This window comes from Prinia subflava, chromosome 7 (genome assembly GCF_021018805.1).
Source record: "Prinia subflava isolate CZ2003 ecotype Zambia chromosome 7, Cam_Psub_1.2, whole genome shotgun sequence".
Classification (NCBI taxonomy): domain Eukaryota; kingdom Metazoa; phylum Chordata; class Aves; order Passeriformes; family Cisticolidae; genus Prinia; species Prinia subflava.
This window is the reverse complement of record NC_086253.1, coordinates 15,103,414-15,127,027: the sequence shown is the minus strand read 5'-3', so window position 1 is coordinate 15,127,027 and position 23,614 is coordinate 15,103,414. Positions and strand designations below refer to the sequence as shown.

At 37.6% G+C, this 23,614-nt stretch overlaps 1 protein-coding gene across 11 annotated transcripts in view; it reads left to right on the top strand.

Annotated features, from left to right (window-relative positions):
- The window catches only part of LDB2 (LIM domain binding 2), a 216,561-nt gene that overhangs the window by 57,231 nt on the left and 135,716 nt on the right, over positions 1-23,614 (top strand). For all 11 annotated transcript variants that reach the window (XM_063401664.1, XM_063401662.1, XM_063401665.1 and 8 more), the window contains one exon: positions 15,023-15,125. In XM_063401664.1, coding sequence (XP_063257734.1) covers positions 15,023-15,125 — 103 coding nt within the window. The remainder of the gene's footprint in view (positions 1-15,022; positions 15,126-23,614) is intronic.

Below are 23,614 nucleotides of genomic sequence, written 5' to 3'. Positions count from 1 at the left end.
CTAGTGTTGAATTCTGGTCAGGTCTCTCCATAGCAGATCTGTTTGGATATTAATGAACTGTTAATTTTTAAGTTATATGCAACAGGGAATAGTGAAACTTGCACCATCTTTAATATGTTCAGGTCACTTCCTTTTGATACCAACACTCAAATCAAATAAGCTGAATGAGATAAGAGAATATCAATGATGATCATGGTTTCTTCTCTGTATGAGAAATTTATACTCTGTTTAACACCCTGCCTCCAAGTGAGCTTCCAGTTATTTGATATTGGTGGCCATGAGAATGAATGTACACAATTAAAATATGTGAACCATTCTGTGCTTCTACCCAAAGCAGAGCCAGGTGCTGAAGGATCACGCAGCTGGCTGAAATGTTAGCCTATTGAAGAAGAAATGAGTTTGGAATTCTCCTTCTTTCTGCATTGCTCATGTCTAAATGCATTTCATGACACTGTAACTTTTCTCTGCAACCATGGCTGCAGTTAGGGTAGACTCCTGTTCTTAAAAAACTCCACACTTTATTTTCTATCTAGAGGACCCGAGAACTTTGATTTCAAGTTAATTTTTTGATATGACAAGCTACAGATTGCAAAGCCTACAGAAGAAAAATAGAGGTCTAAGTTACTCTAACTTGTATCAAGAAACCAGATACTAAAAACTGACAATTTCAAAGACGTACAATGCTGTCTGTAGTCACCATGTAGAACAGACACTGCTGAGTCTCACCTCAGGTAGACCCTGAAGACCAGGAAGGTATCCAGGATTATTTTGATAATTATCTAGATTGAAAAAAAAAAAAAAAATTATAATGAAGCACAATGCATAGTAGTTTCCTTGGAGCTGTTTATTATAGCAGTAGTCAAAGTGGAAAAAGCTACAGCTTGTTTCTCTTTATTTCACCATGGTTTTAAGTTACTTTTGAGTTTTTCTCTCTTAAAATCCAAAACACTGACACCCTGGAAGTATGAAAAGGATTACTTGATTAAATATATGAAGTATACCTGGCAAGCAGACATTTTCTAGGAGTGCGAGAAGATCTTTTCAAGTAGGAAACAAATTCTTAGAGCAATAGTTACTTCATACTCTATCACCTTTTCACCCTACATTTGCTAAGGAGACATTCATTATCCCTGACTGCTGTGCTTATTATCATAGGAACATTGTGGAACAGCAGGTTTCCTTTTATGTTTGCAAGGCACTGCTCCTGATGGTCTGATAGGTTAGATATTCCCCTAGGACATTCTTTATTGTGAGACTCATCATGTACAACATAGACTGCACTTCTGTTTTCTTGACCACTGGATTCAGTTGGTATCTATCTATATCTATATCATCTATATCTATAGCTATAGCTATATCTATTATATCTATATCAATGTGCATCAGTTCACAACCCATAGAATCTTTCATCTGCTTCATACTACATAATACAGCTGAAAATGTTCAGTATCTCTGCAGTTTCTAGGCCGTGTGCCCTGGGCAGTTTGGTGTCACCTCTTTGCTGATTCTAGTGAGTGCTTGGAATATTGGCAGAGGAATGAGGGGAGTGCTGACAGTGTAATCCTGCTTGTGGTCCCTGCAGATCAAGGTGCATGAGTATTTGCAGGGAGAGACAGGAAAGCTGCTTTGATTCTGTACTTGTTCTGCAAGTCTATTGAGACTTTAAGACGTGAAGGCCTGTGATTGTCAGCTATACTGGAGAGCGCTGAATCAAGTCAGGAGGAACTCAGTCCAGACCTACTCCTGCCATATGTTGAGCCTTTCTGAACAAGTACATTTACAGTCTGAACAAGGAACTGCTTGCTTAATACAAAGTGTATTTGATCCTCAGTACACTCCTTTGTCCTTGCTGATATGCCATGAGATATATGGTGGGCTCTGTGCTGACCTGGCAGTTACCAATGGGCTTCTTGCAGCTTTCAAATCTCACCATGTGGAGGTAATAAAAAGTTCATATTCATTCTAGAATGCCTCAGACCAGGGATAACTTGATACATGATTTTAAGCAGATAACCTAATCCAGGAGACAGTACTACTGAAGCTGAGAGTATCAACAGAAATGTGTGTATGTGCACATCTGTCAGTGCATCTGGTTTTAGAAAACAGCTTTACAAATCAGAATGTAGAACTAAGAAAGCAAGAGGGGGAAAAAAAAGTAATTTTGTTCTAGAGCAGAGATGTGATCCTTCAGTGAGCAAGACAGAAATCAGGTGTAAAATTCAATTGACTGGGGAAGAACTCGTTTAGAGGAGGAGAATCCTAGGAACAGTCAGCACCTGAAACCAGCACCCTCCAAAGAGCATCTGTGCTATTTTGATATATTTCATTGAGGACCTAGAGAGTGATCCAGCTACAACTAATTTTGTAGGTTCTTACAAAACATAGTGCAAAGAAATACGATAACATCTCGTAGTGGTTGTCATTGCACTAGTAGAAAACAAGCTGCTTGATGTGGATCCATATATTCTGGGCTGAGTTTGACATAAGGTTCTCCTAGTCTAAGAAGACATTAGCACTGAATCTTTTCTGTTTTTCTGTCTCACTTTCAGATGACAGCTCCTCTGGCAGTTAACACATTCCCAGAAATGGGACTGTGTAGTTTCTTGGCTTTGTCAAGGCTATTGCTGCCATCTCAGGCTCTTTGGTACTATGAACATAAATCTTTTAGGAAAGCTCTGAAACTGTAGATGCTCTGGGTTTATGGCATTCTAGGGGAACATATTGTAATTAGAAAAAATTTAGAGATTCTGAACATGACCATTGTATATTTTAGTTGGAAATGCACAACTGTAACAAAATACACAAACAATGGTGTGCCCACAGTATATTTTATTGTTAATATATGAGGATTTAGATTTTTGAAAATAGGTCTGAGCTGCTTGATAGTGCACTTCTGTAAGCTCTTTAAGTTATTTCAGTCTCCTCTGCAGCAACTTTGTCCATACTTATTCATGTAATACAAAACTGTCTTCTTTCTTAAAAGAGTTTTCTGTGTATTTGAGCTTTCTCACAGATTCATATTCTTCCTGGTTTTAAACATTTCGGATCAACACTGGTAGGTTGTTTTAGGCCGTAGTTGTACCATATCTCTAGATCCTATTCCTTAGTTGGGGAGGAAGGAAACTGCTTTTTCAAAAGCTTTGCTTGCTCTTTGTCAGGAGATGCCTTCACCTGGCAGGCACTGAGGGTAAAAATCTACACCAGCAGTCCAAGGTGTCATTTACTTGGCTCTTTGACTAATGTGAAAATGAAAAATCGTCATTTTTTTTCATAATGTAGCTTGTTGGCTGGCAGGAACACACCAAGAAAGACCTGAGTTTCCAAGCAAATTCAAAAGTTTTCTATAAGCAAGGTTTCCAAATTGTCACTTTTTTATACTTCCTTACATCCTGCAACTTTACACAGAGAAATTTGGATGGCATTAGAAAACAGAAAAGGCCAAATACCGCTTCTGACAAACCAAGAAATCTTAAGTGATTTAGTTTTACTGATTCAACAGGTCCACAGGGTCTGAAGTGATTGGTTGTAGTTCATAGGAGGCTACTGTTGTAAAGAAAAGATGTTTAAAATTTCATTAAAATGTTTACAGGGCCAGAGGTGAGGCCTCAGTAGATTATCATATACAACATAAAGACATTTTTTTTTTAAAAAATAGTACCTGTTATGACCTATCAACTGGATCATATCAGGTCTCAGCTACAAGGATGACCTTAGTGGGTGATTTCCTTGACATACGTAGCTCACACTTGGCTTTGCTTACTTTGTTTAATTTAGATTTATAAATTTTTCATGTTTAAGCAGTAGGGTAGCTAGTAAATAGACATTTTTAGTAAATAATTGCTCATGTTGTTACTAGCTGACTGACAGCAAATGAAATCCTACAAGGATTTTTATACATTCTAGTGGTAGTGATACAGCTAAGTGGCCACTTGGTAGGTGAGAGCTTTGTTTGTCTAGGGTTTTAGCATAATCATTAAATCACAGCTTTCTCTAATTGCTTCAGCTGCAGCCAAACTCAGTTGGATGGGATTCTGAAGCAAATGGAATTCTGTCACATTCAATATCAGTGTTTGCTTTATTAAATAGCATTTCTCTGGGGACCTACATAGAGTTTTGGAGTTTTTAATTTGTTACAGTATGTAGTAGCTGGCTTCTGTAAAAGAATTGTTCACCAAGCTGCAATTTTATTATTACTATTGATGCCTTTTTACTTTAAATGAGGTTGACAGGATAAGAGATGCCATTTAGAAGAGAGCTTTACTTACTTTGCTTAGTGAAGACCGAGTTTGGAAAGGGAGCACTTCTTGGCATGCATAAATTCTCCCATTTCTTTTGAAGTGAAAATTTAAAGTTAATAATTAAAACAAACACACCAACCTGCTCTGTTATCACAACCTCTGTGCTGCATTCTCTCTACACTTCTTCCAGTGCCTTTCAGTACAGTATATCCTTTGATTTAGCAACACTAACAGCCTTGTCAGTGATCTGTTACACTGTTCTACAATATCATAGCAGCAATAACAGTAAAAGTTTTGGTTCTAAGTAGGTTTTTCATGGCAAGCATGTGATTCATACATCTCCATTTGAATCAGAATTCTAATTTGTAAATGCAAATGTCAGTTAAAAACGTGCACTACCTTTTGCTTCTCACCACTAAAACTTGCCAACCATTGTGTACCAATGAGAATATGCAAGAGTCTGGAGCTCAACTCATCCTCACTTTGTCAAAGCAACCTGAACTCCTGATTACTGTTCCTTCTTTAATCAGGCTTGGCTATCCATGCCCAGTAGTGAGTGTTTTGTGCTTGAGAAGGGTAGTGCTACACCACAGAAACAGAGCAACTGAGTGATCTGATGGTCACAGGATAAGGCATGAGGAATGTCAGTATTTGATACGTGTTTTCTTGACCTAGGGTTTCCTTATAGTTCAGGTTATCCAGAATGTAGGAACTTATATATGAGCAATTCTGTCTCTAGTTTAATTGTATTTTATACAGGAATTTTGTATCCAAATACAGTATGAGATAAAAAATGGGGCTTACAACTGTGCCTAGCCAGGGAGTAAAGTTAGGGAGCCAGGCAAATAATCACATCTTCTTCATTTAAAGCATTTCATACTGGCAGGAATCTTTAACCAGTTCTCCAACTTCTGTCTGCCACTTGGAGCTTTTTATATGAAACAGCAGGAACCTGGCAGCTTGGAGTTCTTTGAGCATTGCGAGCAAAAAACTTGAACATCATTTATAGGTTTTCCTGCCAAGACTGTAAAAATCTAGACAAAGTAGATACAGTTGTTTCACCGAGCTTTTCACGTATTTTTGTCCTTCACTAAGCTCTCAAAGCCTCAATCAGTTTTCTTCCTGACTTTTAAATTCTTAGTAGATGTATAGAATAGGATTTATCTTACCTACCTTTATCCCTAAAAAGTTACATGGCTAGACTGAACCATTCTCTAGGCTCCCTCTACAGACAGTGAAGAGACAGAGATCTCCATGAGGCTTTTCATCTCACATGAATTTAGACAACTGTCTTGGGGAGAGATGAATCCCAGCCCTGTTGTCACCCTCTAGCTTTGATTTAGCAAATGTAACAAGTTCCATTTCCATGCTGGGATTTGGAGCCTTGCATAGAATATTCCAACATCTGATTTCTACTTAATTTAATGGAAAATGAATGCATAAGTCTTTTAATTAGCTTTGAAAATCTCTGCCTTAATGTTTGATTAAATTTGAATGCACATGTGTTTGTATATTTAAAAATTTCAAGCAATAAATGTAGCTGTATTATTTTCAAATATCTGAGCATCTGATAACTGCAGCTGATTAGTGGTTCAAATGCCCACTGAAGATGATACTGTGCTGTAGTGTTGAAAACTGGAGCAAGTCAGTAGAATCTAAAATACAGACTTAATACCTCAACACTATGTTTTTTCTTATCTCTCTCTTAAGTAGAATTTAGATTCTGAAATATGTTTAAAACAGATAATATTTGTGGATAGAGTGACATCATCAGCTGACAAAAATGACTGTGATTATTAGTCCTAATAAGTACAGAATGCACACAGGAATTGGAGTGTCGATTTGCTATACTTAAGAAGTAATCCTTTAAAATGATCACAAGAGTGGGGCTTCTGATATGGGTTGAATAAAAAATTTGAATGAACTTTTAATGGACATAATTTGCAGGTCACTCTAACTCTTATGAAATTATTTGTTAATTATCACAGTGGGGTTTTTTTTGCTTAAAGAATGGGCACAGTTTATGTCGTAAAATATAGAGGGATTTTTCTATTACCTATACATAACAAAGGACTCACATTTGTGCTTTACCATTTTTTCTTGACAAAATTTCTGTATGGTGCTGTATGTTTACTTCTCTGTACTGTCTTGAATTATACATTGCTTTTACAATTTCTTTGGGTTATACCTGGACACCCAAACCCATAATTATATTATGAAACAATTAAATGGAGTGATATATAATTTAAAGTGTTGGTATCATTGTAAATTTTAACAAGAGTGGTTTCTCTTTTTCTGACTAGTTTATGCTAAATTAAATTTTTTAGATGAGATGACCTGTCCTCCATAGGAGATGGAACATACAATATACTTGATCTTTTCCGCTTCCTGTACCTCCCCAAAAAAGAACAGCTCTTTGGTTAGAGCTGTCCATAGTTTTGATATGCTCTTACCTGGTTGCAAAACTTAATAGGAAGTCATAATTTTGAGTTAATTAGACTTGCAGACCAGCAAAAGCATAGATGGATCTCAGCTCAGCAAAACATTAAGCATATCCTTAATTTTAAAAGTCTCTCACTGAGTCTTAGCAGGAGTTTTCTCAAAGTCCTGTAGGGTAGAGTTGTGCTAGAGTTGTATATAATGGTCTGGGTTGGAGGGGATGTTAAAGATCATCTGCTTCCAAATCCTGTGCCATGGGCAGGGGCACCTTTCACCAGACCAGACTGCTCAGGGCTCCAGCCAACCTGGCCTTGAACACTGCCAGGGGTGGGGCATCCACAGCTTCTCTGGGCAACCTGTGCCAGGGCCTCATTACCCTCACAACAAAGAATTTCTTCCTAATAGCTAATTGAAACCTACTGTCCTTCAGTTTAGAGCCATTTTCCCTTGTCCTATCACTACGTGCCCTTGTAAATAATTCCTGTCAGGCCTTCTTTGTGTATATAGAAATATATACCTCCTAACCTCTATGTCTTTTCAATCCATATATTCTTTTCTTATGATAAAATAAACTCTTTGTAGCTGCCTTACCTAGACCTTTACCTATTTGATACTTCTACAAGACTCCAGAATGTAACTGGAAGGATGGTGTGTCTTACCTGTGTTTCCCTTTCCTACCTGGATCACCAGATTTGCACAAGAATAGGGAACAATACATAGCAGAATAAGTTTTTTAACTCAGCTGAAGAGCCATTTATGACCTCTCAAAGTACAGTCTGTTAGTTTAGATTGTAATTCTTCAGAATCAGAGACCTCTGAAAGTCCAACTTTGTACTTGTCTCCAATACACCTGGTGCTTTTGTGAGACTTCAGTAATCAAAGAGGTGGGGAGAGTCCAGTGTGGAATGGAGATGTCAAGGACTGTCTTCATCATGTCCTAATGTAGTATTTAGATCTTGTCAGTAATAATTTTATTTTCGCTGTAATAAATGATAAAGGGATTTGTGTTCACTAAATTTTAGAGCCTTGGGAGTTTGTGGGGTTGGATAGATAGACCTAGAGAGACTAATTTACTAATATTGCTGGGAATATGAATTTTTTTCTGTGCCCTAGTGACACATAATATTTGATGCTCTATATTCACTCATGGCAATACTAGTTATTGCCTTTTCATTCGGATAGATGGCATAGCAGCTTCCATTTACTCATAGAGATGGAAGTAAACAAGGTAAAAAAGAAACCAGGTCAAAATGTCAGAATAAAATAAGAACATTTGTATGGCTGACGGTAGTACAGTAGATAATAGACACACTTAATATTCCATCTCTATAAACTATTCTCAAAGGCAGAGGCTGTGAGGTATTCTCTGGCAGAATAGAGAAATGTAACTGTGGTTCATTTTTGATAAACACAAAACTCAGGTCTGTTATTTTCTGCAATGATCATGGATTGAGAATACTACTAAGAAAATCTATTACTGTTTCCAGCCAGCTAGAGATATTTTCATGCCTATTGAAAAAAACTGCTCAAATTTAAAACAATTCTGAATATGGATTTAGTATGCACTGTATATAGAGCAAGTACTAACAGATACTCTGCTGTGGGTGGAAGTGTATATTTCTGTTAAAAACGGCACATTTTGGTTAATGCCCAATCTTTTTGTTCTCACAACCAGAATATAGGTCTTATCCTTAGAGACCAAGTGCATTCTTATCCTATATATTTTAAAAGGACAAAAGAGCATCTTCTGCTGGTCAATGATGATATTTCTGTGAAATCTCAAGGATGATGCCATGTTGGCAGTAAGGAATTGGCAGTGGAGTGTGTCTTAAGCCCAGCTTCACTGCTCCTTTTCCTCTTTCTTTCTCCTATCCATTCTTGTGCACAAGTTTCAGGAATGGAAATAATGAATTCAAATTAAAGAAGCCAGTGAAATGACACATTTCCCAAGTTAACTCCTTCTGTTCTGTACTACTTACTTACAGACAAATATTTAACTGCAGTCTCCTGTCTGCTGCAGGTGAATAGTCAAATATGCACATAGTGGATATTTAAGAATTCATTTCTCTTTTGTCCACAAGCTTCAGTAAAATTTAAAGACTGACAAATAATAGGTTTTAGACCTGGCATTCTTCTCTGATTCTGTTATTAGACTGAACCAGGTATGACTCTGTCTTATCCTTTCCTGACAACTTAAGTTTGAAATCTCTGTAATTTTAAGCACTACAATTTTAAAAGGATATCCAAATTGTTATACATGTACCATCTATGTAGATGGAAAAATTGGGTGGCTTAGATGTAGTGGAATAACTGTTCTTTTATGGCTGTGTGTAGACTGGTCTTGCTATTTGCCAGCCTGCTGAGTATTTCCCAGAAATACTCTTAACAAAAGGTATCTAATTTGGGCATACATTAGTGGAAGGGGTCAACCATTCTTCTGAACTAAAGAAAAATATTTGTTGTCCTTGTTTCAGTGTCAGCATGTTTCAGTTAATCTGAACCCCTGGTAAAATTTCCCAGGGTGGACTTGCTATTTGTGACATATAAGTGACATTATCTCACAGCAATATATCTGCAAAGCTGAGTTGTATGGCCAGTGTCATTACAGCACAGTGTTTTTGCGAAAATGATGCTGGTTCTCAGATGCCTGGGTTCAGAGTACAAGAAGAAAATGACATAAATCAATTTGTGTATTTTGCAAAGCCTCTCTCTTTTTTGCTTCCCCCCCCCCTTTTTTTTTTGTTTCTTCCATTTGTATCTGAAATCAACTAATTAATGTTTGATTTTCTGTTGCCTGATAGTATACTGATTTATAGGCAATAAAAATAGGATCCTTGATATATTAGGCATTTCCAGTGAATGTGTAAGAGTAACTCGCTATTATGGACCTTTCCCTGAAATTCCTTTGGATTTTTAAACCTACTCCAGATTTACATGAGAAAAAGAGATGTTGCCCCTATTTTGCACCCCAAGTCTCTCTGAGGAGGTATTGCTGTGGGGATCTGTTGCATGACTATATTCTGCCTTCTCAATAAAACAGAAACTTGGTGTTCTTTCTTTACTGTACAATTGAAGATAAGTTCCTAAGTGGAATGTAAACAATAGTTTAATTAATTATTAAGTGAGCTGAAGAGACTGATATGTTTTGGGCATTGAGCAGAGTTTTGGCAAGAAGTTGCAAGTGTATAATGGAACAGAAAACTATTTATGACCAAAGCCAAGTCTTAAAATCTTTCAGCCAGCTTTACTATACATTGTTTGAGAGATGGAATCTAGCCACACTAGTAAGTGAAATAAAAGAAAGCAACACCATTAAAACTGTGAATATGTGTGAAAGAACAAATGGAAGGAATAGAATCAGGTATTCCCAGCAGGGAAAGGGAGATGGAGATTCTGTAAGATACCACTGGGTGCAAGATTAAAGGTATATTTAATTCTATGTAAAAGAAGCTTTATGTTTAAAATAAAATAAATGAGATAGAATAACAAATGGAAAAGCAGTGGAAATGTCTCTTAAAAAACAGCCCTTAGTAACCAGATTGGTCCTCTTTCTCAGGTACTTTTGCTAACTATAGGGTACCACACATTCCTAGCAAGGATACTGGGAAAATAAGAAAAGTGGGAATCTTCTTGTATAACAGACAGCCATGTATGGGTTTCCCACCTACATACATATGAGCATTCCACTCTTTCACTCTGTTCATACTGTTTCCAGGAAAACCAATCTAGGACTCAGTATCTGTAGTCCATATTGAATGTATACAAAGACTAAAACCCCCTATGCCAGATTATAAAACCATTGTGCTTTGCAGGGCCAGATCTACAGACGAGTATTCAAATTTCTGAGTCTACAAAATTAAGATATATAGATCCCTATTAATTGGTTATTCATGTGGATTTTGTATCAGAATCTTTAATATGTTAGGTAGACACAAGATTGGTCTAATTTAAAGCTAATGGGAAAAGTATTGGTTTCTTGTATTTGGACATTTTATTTTTCATGGTCTGAGTTTATTGAGTATAAACTTCAATGTCAGATTTTTTTTGATTCTCATGAGTTTTGTAATTTGTAATGGCTGTGGAGTTTTTCCAGGTGTATTTAATGGCAAAATCTTATCTTGAATTGCATTTTGAAAATTCAAGTGTTGTTTAATTTGCTGGGAACAGGACGAGGGAAGGAATGCCATTCTTTCCTTAGGAAGACAGCAGTTCCTTGTGCAACATTAAATTAAAATAATATGAGACACTTATATGTTGCCAACAGGAATGTAGATGTATAGAGTTCTGAAAATAGTAAGTGTCAATAGGGAAGGGTTGCAGATACCAGAAGAAAAATGTAAGCTCCCAAGCGCACTCTCTCTTTTTATTTTTGCCTTGTCCAATGCCAAGATTGATGTTTAAATTTCAAATTTTTGTTTTGAGTGTTGGGAGGCTCATGGGCAGCAGGATCTCTCTATCCATCCCCTTGGGAACACAGCAGTCGTGCTCTGCTGTTCTTTCCCCTCTGGAAAACGCTAGCCTAGAAATCTTAACAGGGCATTAAACCACTTAACCTGCAATGGCAGCAAACTGAGCCAATTATTACTTCTATCTGTGTTAGCCACCAAGTGTTCACTCTTCTTTATAGCAATCTTTTCATATCATTGAGGACTGTCATCATGTTCCCTGTGAGCTGCTTCTGTCTTATATAAAACACAGCTAGATCCTTCTGCCTTTCTTCCTTGGAGTCTTTTGGGGTTGTGCTGGTTTGTTTGCATGTGTCTTTAAACTCATTGATTCCTGTGGTTCTCATCTAATTCCTTTAAGAGTGGATGGCCCAGACTTGGCCATAGTACAGAAGTGGACAGACTATCCCAATTAAAGTCTTTCCAGAGATGTGTTCGCTGGGGTGGAAGGGTATTTTATCTAAGACATTTCCCTTATTTCTAAGACCAATTGATTGCTGACATATTTGCTTCATGATCTGGACCATTTTCTACAGTGCTACTTAGCCAATTATTCCCCATTTTGTTTTTGTACTTCTGTCACTTCACTTTATTGAATTTCATCTTCATATCACATCATTTCTCCAATCTATCAAAATCATTTTGAATTCCGGTTCTGTCTTCAAAGTATCTGCATCCTTTCAAATATGATTTCAGGTACTGACTTTTTACATCAGTCCATTTGCCTTCCAAGTCATGAAACAAAAATAAAGGATTTGGAAAAAATGCTGTAGTTTCAGTTGGCCTCATATTGCAGTTGTAAGATTTATCACAGGCAAATGCAAAAGCCTCATTTAGCTTGCAGACTCTTAAATGTGTAAGTGTGTAAGGTGTAATGAAGAACCCAGCTTGACTCTCAGATCACACAGTGAGCATACAGGACTTTTAGATGGAGGGGGAAAAAGAACAACATTGTACTTAAAATCTGATTACCTATGCCCAAGAAATCAGAGTCAGGAAAGAATATTGAAATGGTACGATTCCATTTACTTGGAGACTCTATTCAGAGTTGAGCCATTCTTCAAATTGCAAATAATACCAGGGGTGGAGGGGATCGGAGGGGATCAGAGGGAACAATGACAGCTATGGAAGAAGTCTTTTTGCAGCTTGGGTACCTGGCCCCAGCAGTATGGTATCTTCACTTCTGACCCAGCTTGCTGGCTGTCTCTGCCCTCCTCTGTCCTGTGACCTATTCCTTAAGTTTATTTTAAGACAAAATATTTTTAAAGAATTAATTTTTTTTTGTTATGTTTAGGCCATTATTTCAATGTTTGAGCATGTGAGTGCACTACGTGAAAGGGAGGTTGCCATGGTAATTTCTCATTATTGTTGAATAGAAAAATAATTACTCTGGCAAAATCCCCCATAACCTGTCAAAGCATAAGTTAAAGATGCCGGAGGGCAGCCTTGCCTTCACCATCCCCTTCTAAAAAAAAATAATAAAAAAAATTAATAACTGGATCCTATTTTGGTTTGGCTGGGGATACCTCATTTGGTTTTGTTCACATTTGGCTTTGAGATGTGGGCCCACCTGTGACAAGGGTGGGGCAGAAGCATTTCCAAGGTTGACAGGATTTATTCTTTATTAAGGTTGAGGTTTTTTTCTGGAGTGGGGGAAGGTGTTGCATTTATATTTTTCCTTTTTCCTCACCTAAAATATGCAAAAGCTTAAGATAAAGGCTTTGGATTGTGTTCAAACTGTGAGAGAGTCTGGATATTTCATCTAACTGGGGAGGGAATCCACAGTAATTCCATTTCCACATTTTCCTTTCCTGCTTTCAAGACTTCTTGGTATCCAGTGTGAGTGTAGATATGTTTGGTTTTGAGGTGAGCCCCTGCACTTTCCCTGCTCTTCTCTCTGTTTCCCACGTGCAGTTACATCCTGGCTATGTGATGCTCTCCTTTTTGTTCCCATGTCATTGGATGCTGTGTGAGTAGCTCCAGTGATACTCAACTACTGCATTGACAAGAGCTGCATATGTGGTGTGTAGCACTGCTGAAATTCTTCACCCTTCCTTCCTATGACAAGTATGTCCAAAAGGTTAAATGGCACTGCAGCCCCTCTCTAGTTAAATGGCAGAGAGTGGGAGCTCATAGCTGCTTTTTGGACAACACACTCTTGTATGGGCTTGTAATGCAACTCCCCAGGCTGTGCTGAGTGCAGGACCTGTGCAGAGGTGTGCTGAACACCTGGGTATATGTTTCATGCTTACCACTGGGTGCTTCATGCTTACCACTCTGTATTTCATGCTTACTGTTGTGGCTGCTTGGCCACTCAACACAGGAGTGCTTGCACATGGGAACACTCAGTGGGTTAACACCAGGAAAGAACAACAACTCTCTGTGACAGCAGATTTCTGAGATGTGGGACAGCTTTGATACCTCTTTGTGTGACTGAACGGCAGGGCTGTATGGTCCTGTCACTGCCAGGTGGGATGAGCCTTGGCAGGGAAAGTGTATTACAGGCTCTGACTCAGACAAGAAGTCTCTCTAGGGTCTCTGGTAGGAACCAGATTGTTAAAACCTGTCCTTACCATTTCTCTATTGGATGCTTGACAAAAAAATCAAAGTGAAATTGAGAGGCAGGAAGTATACCTTGCATAACATTTTGGAGTGAAATCCAAAAGTAACATCATCAGGAAATACAGGAGCAGATCTAAAATCCCTAGATTGCTCTGCATGTGTACATAATGAATATGATAGTTGCATATTTTCTTTTAGATTGGCATTGTAGCTCAGGATTTTTTTCTGTGAAGCAGGCAAATGTTTTCTGGCTTAGATCTATATTGCTCAGGCATTAAGAGCTCAGGCCTCACTGTGCTGAGTGAACCTGGCCTTGCACACTGCAAAGGAAGGTGCTGTGAGTGGGGTAGAGTGGCTCTGAGGAGTGCAGCTGGGGCATCTTCAGAAGTGTATTTTCAGCTTGTTACTGACCTTGTGTGCTACAAGTGATTTAAGTCTTAGGGCCTCAAAATAGCAGAAGAGACTAAACCAAAAATTTCGAATCCAGCTATTTAATATATCCATAGCTTTGGAATGAAACGTTTGGTGGGTTTCGTGTGAAAACTACTGTGAAAACCCTTGCAAGCTGGACCACCTGCTCAGGTGCTAGAAACTGAGGTTTGGGTGCCAGTTGTTGATCATCCAGGTCCAAAAATGCCTGGTTCAATTGTTAAAGTCAAGAAACTACCAGTAGTGCTGTGTTGGTATATGTTTTACATTGTTCACTATTTTAATAATTGCCATGTTCCAGCTGTGTGTATTACTGTAAATCTTAACATATTTTTTCCCTTCTTGTATCACACTTAAAAGTAAAGATTTCTCACAACAATTACATTTAAGTAACTAGATGGCATTTAATCAACCTGAAGTAGCATTGTATTTATATTAAATGCATTGGAGCAGAATGGCCATTATATTTAGTTTCTAAATAACTTTCTTGTCATCCTGTGCTGATGATGAGGTTATGTAGCATTATAGAATTAAGTACTGAGACCAGGAATTTGAGAAACACAGCTCAGAAAATGAGGAAAAACCCATAATTGCTTTATTTACAACTGATTTATAAAAGCATATCTAACTTCTGGGGGGAAAAAAGTTATGGAAAAGAAAGTTTTTACATATTTAGTATGCTGGATAAAATGAATGACAGTTTCTTATACAGTAAATTAAACACTTCAGGTTTTTCCTAAATTAGAACTTTATCCAGGAAAATTAGTTTGAAATATCATATAGACATCTGCACTCAAAAACCATAGGTGAAGAAGCCAAACTAGGTGTGATCCTGTTGAATTTCTTTTACAACAGATGAACATATTTTCATTTTGCCTCCTGTTAAGTGAATGATCTGTTGCTTCCTAGGATAGTGACAACCTCTGGTGGGATGCCTTTGCAACTGAATTTTTTGAAGATGATGCAACCTTAACACTTTCATTTTGTTTGGAAGATGGACCAAAGCGATACAGTAAGAAATGTATATTTTTTTTTCTAATGTTGAGTATGAGTTTCTAAAAACAGTTTATCTGTACAAGGCAGATGCAGCCCTGGCAATGACAAAGTCACTTGTGTATATTCAGTGACTATTAAGTTACATTAAAGAATTCCATGAATTGGAAATCCATTTTTTATGGAATTCCTCTGAGTTTTATTACATGAAAATAAATTATTTCCTAGTGGAGTGAAGCAGATAATAAAATATAATCTTTGGGTTTGCTTTTTTTTTTTTTAATTAATGTGCTCTGTGACAGTGCCTGCGCTCTTTGGTAATTTGTCTTCTGCAAAAATTCAAGTGTTGAGTCTTGTGGGCAAAATTGTTCACAGAAAGGAAACTTCGTAGCAAATATCAGTATTTTTGCTGGAAGGGCTTCCAAAATTAAAGAGGGATCAAAAAACCCACCAAATTAAAAGCTATATCCTTGCTGATGTAGATAATTATTATTCCATCAAATGTGTGGATCTATGCTGCTTGCACACATTAAGGACAAGCCTTGGATTCAGTCTGAGCAGCAGTGGAAGTCTAGAATACTCTCAATCAAGCACTAAGTGTAAGCCTGAATATAAGCGAAGCAGTGAATAAATCTGATGGCATTGGAATCCACTGCCTGCACATACTGAGAAGCAAAAAGGGATAAAATTCATCAAGCAAATTGCTTGAAGTGAATAATTCACTCAGCTTTAGCACCAAGCAATAGAGGGAGAAGTAAACATTGAAAAACTGCATTGCCAATTGTTTGACTCCATTCAGAGTGACCCCTGCTTCATGGTGACAGATTGTGCTCTCTACTTAATGTTCTGAATCTTGCAAGGTTCTTCTTTTTCATGAGAGTGACTGATTGTCAGCATACCACTCACATACTTCTAATTCCTATTATCAATTATCTCAGGTATTTATTTGACAAGTGTTACCTTCTTCTGGAGAAAAAATAACCACTTTGAATGCACGTTTCTGGGATTAGTGTTGACAGAATTACAGTTTCTTGCCTTTCAAAGCAAGTGATAACTCTCTAAAGGTCCTCAAATTACAGCCTATAGCAACATTGGTAACAGCTGATCTGTCCTGATTAGGTTGAGTCAACTTGTCAGATATCAGATTTGCTAGTTGTGTTATCAGTCCAGAAGGCACAGATACATCAGCAAAAAAGCAATTAATGTCCAGTTAGATCAGAGGGAGTTGTGATTCTGGAAAACAGTGCTGCATATGAAAGAATTTGTCAACGTGTAAAATACTCCTGTTGTCACAAATGCCTGATAATGGTTGTATTGTCTGTAACTGGGACAGTTTGGCATGGGGTAATACTGTGATTCTTAGCACTGTTGCTGGTAAGAATGATTGAAAGATCAAGTCACTGTAGTCATGTCTTTAAAAGTGACTAGTACACAGAATTTTTCCTCTGGTTTTAATTTCTGACCTCTGCACAAGCTGTTGTTGCTTTTGGTTTATTCTCAGCGTCTGGAATTGAAGCTCCACATTTAAGGCTCTTTGCTGTTAATTCATACTTCTTTTCCTTTGTTAGTTAATATTTATCTAATACTGAACTACAGTATTAGTGATGCTTTTTGACATGAGCAGTATTCCAGCTCAGTGAAACTCTGAAGGGCATGATTGTGGCTGTTCCAGTTTGAGACTTCCACTGCTTTCTGAGAAGGCTTTGAGAGCAGCCTTTAGTCCTCTGTGCTGTCCAAGGCCCTGCTTGGGGACACCTTCAACATTGCTTGTGGTGGCTGCAGAGTGGAGGCTGCATATTAAGAGTAGCTCTCTCTTCCTAGCTGGGAACTTTGTGTCCAAAACCATGTCCAGGAGTTGAGAGCAGAGACGTTTCCTCCTCTTACCGGTCTCTTGCTTGCCCAAGCCATGCTCATGCTCTGCTGTTCTCTCGTGGATGCTCTTGGCATCTCCCAAAAACCATAATGACACCCAGTGTATCTATTCCAAGCTGGTGAAATTGCTGACCAGGGCTGTGGCTCCTGGTAGGTGTGTATGGCACATGGTTGCAGCACAAAACATGGAGTTTTGAAAGCCGTGAAACAAAAGTGTCCTTTTCTTCATCTGTGCTGTCTCCAGCAAGACACCTGCCTCCTTACCTTGTGTGTATGCGCTTTAGGATGGAGAGGGCATTAAACACATTAGAACTGGCAGAGAGGAAGGAGAAAAGACAAATTGTTTGTTCTTACTCTTGCAGGCACAGACAGTAATGGAGGGAACTGAGATAAGGCCCAGAAAAAGAGAAAAAGGCATCCTTTGAGAAGTTGTTTATAAAGTTGAAAGTGATGAAAGATGCCGACCTCTTGCCTTTGCTCTAGGATTCAGGTCAAAATTGCCTGCCTTTGACTTTTTTCAGCTTGTGAGAGCTTTGCTTACATCTCTGACATTGGTTGTGGCCACTCCCTTGGTTTTTTTTCCTTTGCGCAATGGTCTCCCTCCTCTGAAAACGAAAATATTCTCTTTTGGAACAAACAAATTCAAAAAACCCCTTTGTTTATGTGCGTGTGTGGAAAGGACAAAAACCTTTTTGCTGTCCATGACCCCATTTTTTTCTGGGGTGTGGCGATTCCCAGTCCATTTCTCTCCTTCTTCTCAGGGGCTATCCAGAACTTGTGTTAAGCCATCAGAGACATGAAGAAGTGAGCTGCTCTGCCCCAGGTTCCTTCTTCAAAGCCCCTCAAGAATGTTGTGGGAGGCTGCTGGGAACGAATCTTGAGTGCAGTTCCCAAATTCCTTTGAGGGCTTTTTCCCTGTGATTGCTTTAAACTTTTCCTTTCTGTGAGTTTCGTATCATACCCCGTTTCCCAGCTGGTTCTCTCTGCTCTCTGCTCTTACCTGAACAGTCCAATTCCACAGCCAATGCAAATGGTCAGAGCAAGCCTGTAAATCAGTGTTTGTGCAAGTAGTAGTAGATTTTTTTTTTTAAAAAATACTTTTATTTGCCTCCCCTTTTAACTTTTAATATACAGTTTTGTCCAATGGATTGTAAGGCTTGTGAACTCACCTTTTATTTTTGTCTAGGAAAACAAAGTTGCTTATTTACTTTCATGGCCCAAACCTGAATCTTTATGAAGAACACAAAATATTTTTAGGTCTTTCATTCATGTTTTACAGCACTCCTCTCTATACTGAGGAAAGCAGTTTTCTTCCCTTTGCTGTTCTCAATGTTTCTCCTCAACTGTCAGCTCTGAGTTTCTTTCATCTGTAGGGAAAAATAGATGTGGTTCAAAATGGGAATTTTAAGTCCCTGGGTTATGTTTACTTAGCTTCACGTCAGGCAACACTATGTACTGATACTCAGGTTAGCTTTAAATGTCCCTGTATCTGCACAGCACAACATGTAAAGGTACTTACTTATGCCCTGGGAAGAGCAGAGGTTTGTTAGTTCAGTGATCCACTGGTGTTAATTAATTTGATTGCTGCGTTTGTTAGACCTAGACCTAGTTATCTGTGCAGAACCATACTCTGCCTTGGATAGGTGTGACTTGAAAGCCCACCTTTACTTTTTCCTTCAGACATTCTGTGTCAGACCAGAAATAGCAGCTGTGCCCATCTTTGCATCTCTTTTTGTCTTTCTTCAGTATTTGATTTCCGTAGATGCAAGAACTTTCCATTCTGCGATCCTTTCTCCCTGGCACAGCATTCCAAAAGGAAGACACTATCTTCTTTCAACAGCCACTGATTTTCTCCTACTTGCTTATACCCCTCAGCTATTCTTTTGGTCTGCTATTATCTCTGAACCCTACTCATATTACTAAATTCTATGTTGAAATTTTAATGAAAATGCGACAGAAAATAAAGATACATCTTAAGTTAACAAAGGTGTGAATTGTGCATTTCTCTAGTCTGGCTTTTTGGCTACTCTGAGATGTAGAGAAACCTCACACATTCCAATGCTTAAAGACAAGAAAAGATTTTTGAAAACAGAGATGCTACCTGTCTTACACTGCATTGAATTATAGTCAACAGAAACTAAGAAGTAAACACATGAAGTTCATTCTATAGTGAGAGCTAAAAGAAATTTTCTTTAATATATTTTGCCCTGTTTTGTTTGTTCAAGAAATAAACAGGATTTAAACAAAATTGAAAAAAGAAAATATGCCTAATGGAGCAGAATTTTTGTTTCCTTGTTGTGGATAAAGCATTCATTTCCTGTTAAGAGGCTTCTATCCCCGTAAAAGAGTAAATACTAGACTCTGATCCATTGTTGCCCAGGTTCTTTGTTTCTCAGAGACAAAATATTTCCCGAACAGATAAGAGAAACAAGTTTGATTGACAGCTCTTAGCAGAGTCTCATCAGCTGCTGTGCTGACAGCCTGGTGATGCGCACTGTGCTGATGTGGTAGGGACTGACAGGTGATTGACAGCCCAAGACTGTGGAGACAGGAAAGATGAAGCATGCTCAGTAAGAATAATGTGCAGTGTTTATGCAGCACTGCAGAGAATAGGAGCTAGAAAGTTAACTCTTTCAGGGAAAGTGCTACTTTAATGCGTAATGAATGCAGTTGCCACTGTAGAGAAAATTAGAGGTTGTCTGCATTTCTCTTCTGTTCACTAAATGATTTCTGTCCATGGAGGAGCTATAATACTGTGAGGAAGCAATAGCATCAGCTATTACCTTTGTAGCCGTAAAAAAATTTCATGTGTGGTAGATATGATGGAGCCCTCAAAATGGATTTATTTAAGCTTATAGATGTCGAATATATTGAGAATTTCAGGCACTTTTTATAGGCTTTCATCACCCAATTTTATATGGCATTGCATAATGTTACACAGTAGAAATTTCAAAAGGAACAATTTGAGCTCTTTGCTCTCCCTATCCCTAGGAAAATATAGTGATTTCAGTTTTATTGTTGCTCTGAATCTGTAGCTGATAATTGAATATGTATTTTCTGTTATAATTTCTACTTCAGTTTGTGTTTGGAATGTACAAGGTAACTATACCATACTTTGCATTCTATGCCTTTTTTTTTTTTTCATTTTCTCTACTTGGCTCATGAACCTTGTTTGATTTTTCTTCATTTCTAGATAGACAGATAGAAAGAAAGGAAAGGAAAGAAAAAAAGGAAAAAAAAAAAGAAAGAAAATAAAAGAAAGAAAAAAGGGTTTACTGGGCAATAGTTTCAGAGGGAACTTTGGGCCAAGTGGCAAAATCATCAGCTTTGATTGCTTATCTAAGTTTTTCTGCATGCCTTTAGAATATATTACATAAGTGAATTTTAGATTTTACTACAATTTATTCAATTAATACAGAGCAAGGAAACTGCAACAGAATCTTTGTGAATTTGTCCCTGTTTTTATAATCTGTGCAATGCAGGTAACCTTATAGACCTTTATTGAAAAACTTTTGCAGGGGTTAATGGTGAGAAGTTATATCTAGTGGATATTTCTTATAAGCATAGTTTGGGAATAAACAAGGAAAGTTCATCACACATTACCCACTTGCATAACTATTTTCAACAAGATGGTTTGAGGGGCCAGCATGCTACATTATCTCCCAGGTTTCTCTACAACTGTCCTGTACCTTCTCTCTGATAACTCTTTGAGAGAAAATTAAATTTTCCTAGAGAAACAGATTGTTATATTTCCAGGAACATTATCTTTCTTTCCCCCCTCCTTTTTTTTTTTTTTTTTTTTTTTTCCAAAAAATCATATTCATTAAACATCATTTGAGCATTCAGGTACAACACAGTAAATTTGCCTAGCTTTGTGAGATAGATTATTCTTTGTGACTCCCTGGTATTCATGTTTATATACCACAATTCTAGTTTGGAGTTTTTCAAAGTTTCACAGCAATACTTTTGAATTTAATTTCAGAACATAGATAAAAATTTCATTAAAATCAGATGTAAGAGGTCCACAATTGCCTGGGTCACCACTAGCCCCTTCATTCTCCAGGTAATGATTTCTAATTAAGAATTACTTCCTAAAACGGATGTTTTATAGAGTTCTCAATTTTACATATGCTCTATGAAAATTGTATATTAATAAACTTTATAAGAATATCAGTAATGCACTAGTAAGTTGAATGGTTTACAGGTGTCTAAGTGTGTTACAGCCATGCACTTATCTTTATCACCTAAACTTTTGTAAGCTCATCAAAGAATAAAATGAGATTTGTTTGACAAGAGCTATTTTGCATAAACCCATGTTGACTGGCATTAATTACATCCCTTTCACTTCGATCTTTGTCAGTTAAATCCTGTATAATTTTTTTTTTCACTATTTTGTCTGGATTGATATCAAGCACGTGTATTATGTTATGCTGCTCCCTGACTGTATAGTGTCCCTTAAATATCAGCACAGCACTAGCGGATTTTTAAAATTCCCTCAGTAGTTCTTTTATTTTTCTTAATTAATGTTTTATTAAATTAATTAACACCATGTAGAAATGTGAAAAGTACCCCTTAGAACAGCTAATTTCAAAACATTTACTTCTCATAGATACTTTTTAACATCCATCTTAGTTGCTGATGGACTAGAAAGCACTTTTCACTCAAGATCAACATTCATTACAAAAGTAGAACAAGAAAGCTTCTTATATATTGATGTTGAAAGTTTTTCTGTTCCCAAATAAAATTAAGGTTTAATAAATTTCAAGGTCTTATTTCTCTAGTTTTTATGGATATGAATTTTTCATTTCCAACTTCAGCATCTCATTCTAATATTTTATATTTCATAATATGTTTTTACAGAACATTTCCCCCTTCTTTATCTTTGCTTTTATTTTCTACAGGCATCATGATTATCAGGTTTTTTTTCCCTTCCAATTACTGCCTTCATTTTCCTATTAACTATTTTTGCCAGAGTTGTTTTTTCACATTATAGCTGCATCTTTTAGATATCTTAGGAAGTCCCTTTAACAGATTCTTAATTTTCTAATGCATAGTTCTTTTCTGTATTTTTTCCCTGTCAGTTGAGCTATGGTGAAGCCAGTATTCTGAAGCACCAGCTGTATCTCTTCTTCTGACTGGGATTGCCTTTTCTTTGTCTGAACTAAATACCTGTTTTGGGTGGCATTTGTACAGAAACATGTGGTCTGATTGGAGAGTGTCCAGGGGAAACAAAAGTCTTGGAATAAGACTTACTAAAAAATCAAAGCATTTGAGTTGGTCAGTCTGCAGAAGAGGAGATATGACAAAAACGAAAGAGGAAAATGGGACATAATAACAGGACGTATCAAGCAAAGGCATGTGGTCTGTTTCCATAGCCATGATGTGAAGGAGAAGAGATGTGGGCCTTAAATTGCATTTAAAAGCTTATATATATATATAAATAAATATATATATATTTATTTATATTTATATATATATATGTAATTCTTAAAAAAAATTAAAATGGAGGGGTTCACTCTTACCACTGATAAAAATGAGGTGCTTGTGGAGATTCTCTGGGGGGCTGTGGAGCCTCCAGTAATCAGAGGACAGTCTGACCTTCACCACTGGTTCCCTGAAGTCACCAGTCCCAGAACTGGTGCCAACTTTCAGTCTCCTCTTCAGTTCAGTCTCAGCCATCATAACCAGTTCTGGAACAACTTGGATGCTTGTTGCCCGGAACGCAATAATCGACCACACGGAGGCAGAGGTCTTCAGTGAAAGCTGCTCTCCACTGAAAAAAGAGGGGCCAGCCTGTTTATTTCTTTCCTTTTATAATTTTGTGTGTCTGGAAGCACATTGGCTCCTGGGGTTACTACCCCTTCACCCCACTGGCCAGACCAGCTGTCAACCAACATTGTTTTCAGGCTGGAAATATGTAAGCAAAGGACAGGGAACAAAACCAAGAAAGGTTGTTTATGTTCCAAAGCGTGAGAAAGTGAAAAACTGACCCTTACTATCACAACAGTAGCTAAAGAACTGACTCCATCTTATAAGCAAGTAGAAGGCTTTAAAAAATCTCAGAAAAACCAGGGCAACAGATGCTAAATTTTTGTGATGAAAAAAATCTCACTATTTCTAATTTTGAATAGTAGAAATAATGTTTTTCTAATACTGCTGGCTAAGCAAGACTTTGCACATGCATCTTCCACCAATTTCCTTCAGAAAGATAATTTTTTTTTTCTCCATATTACTCACAGGTGTTGAAGGAATAATTCCTGCTAGTTCCTGATTTGCAATTAGCAGATATGAATTAGACTTTCACCTCTGCCTGCTGCAGTCTTGTTAGCTAGCTTAGTGCTCCTGCACTTCTGAGTTACCAATTCCTTCAAAACACAAGAGAAGGCTTCGCTGCAAAGTGCTGGCCACACGCAACGTGTGCGTGTACTGCCTGTGTGTACACACATCAGATAAGCACTCCATGGAAGGGTTTATAATGAAAACTGTTCCATCAGCCTCCTTCTCAAATCCTAACAAATGATGTAAGATTTGAGCTATCTTACAAAGGAGGATCCCAGATTTCTTCTAAGCAACAAATCAGTATGGGAGACCCCATGTCTGGTTCATGGAAAAGGGCTACTAATGTAATAAGGGCTA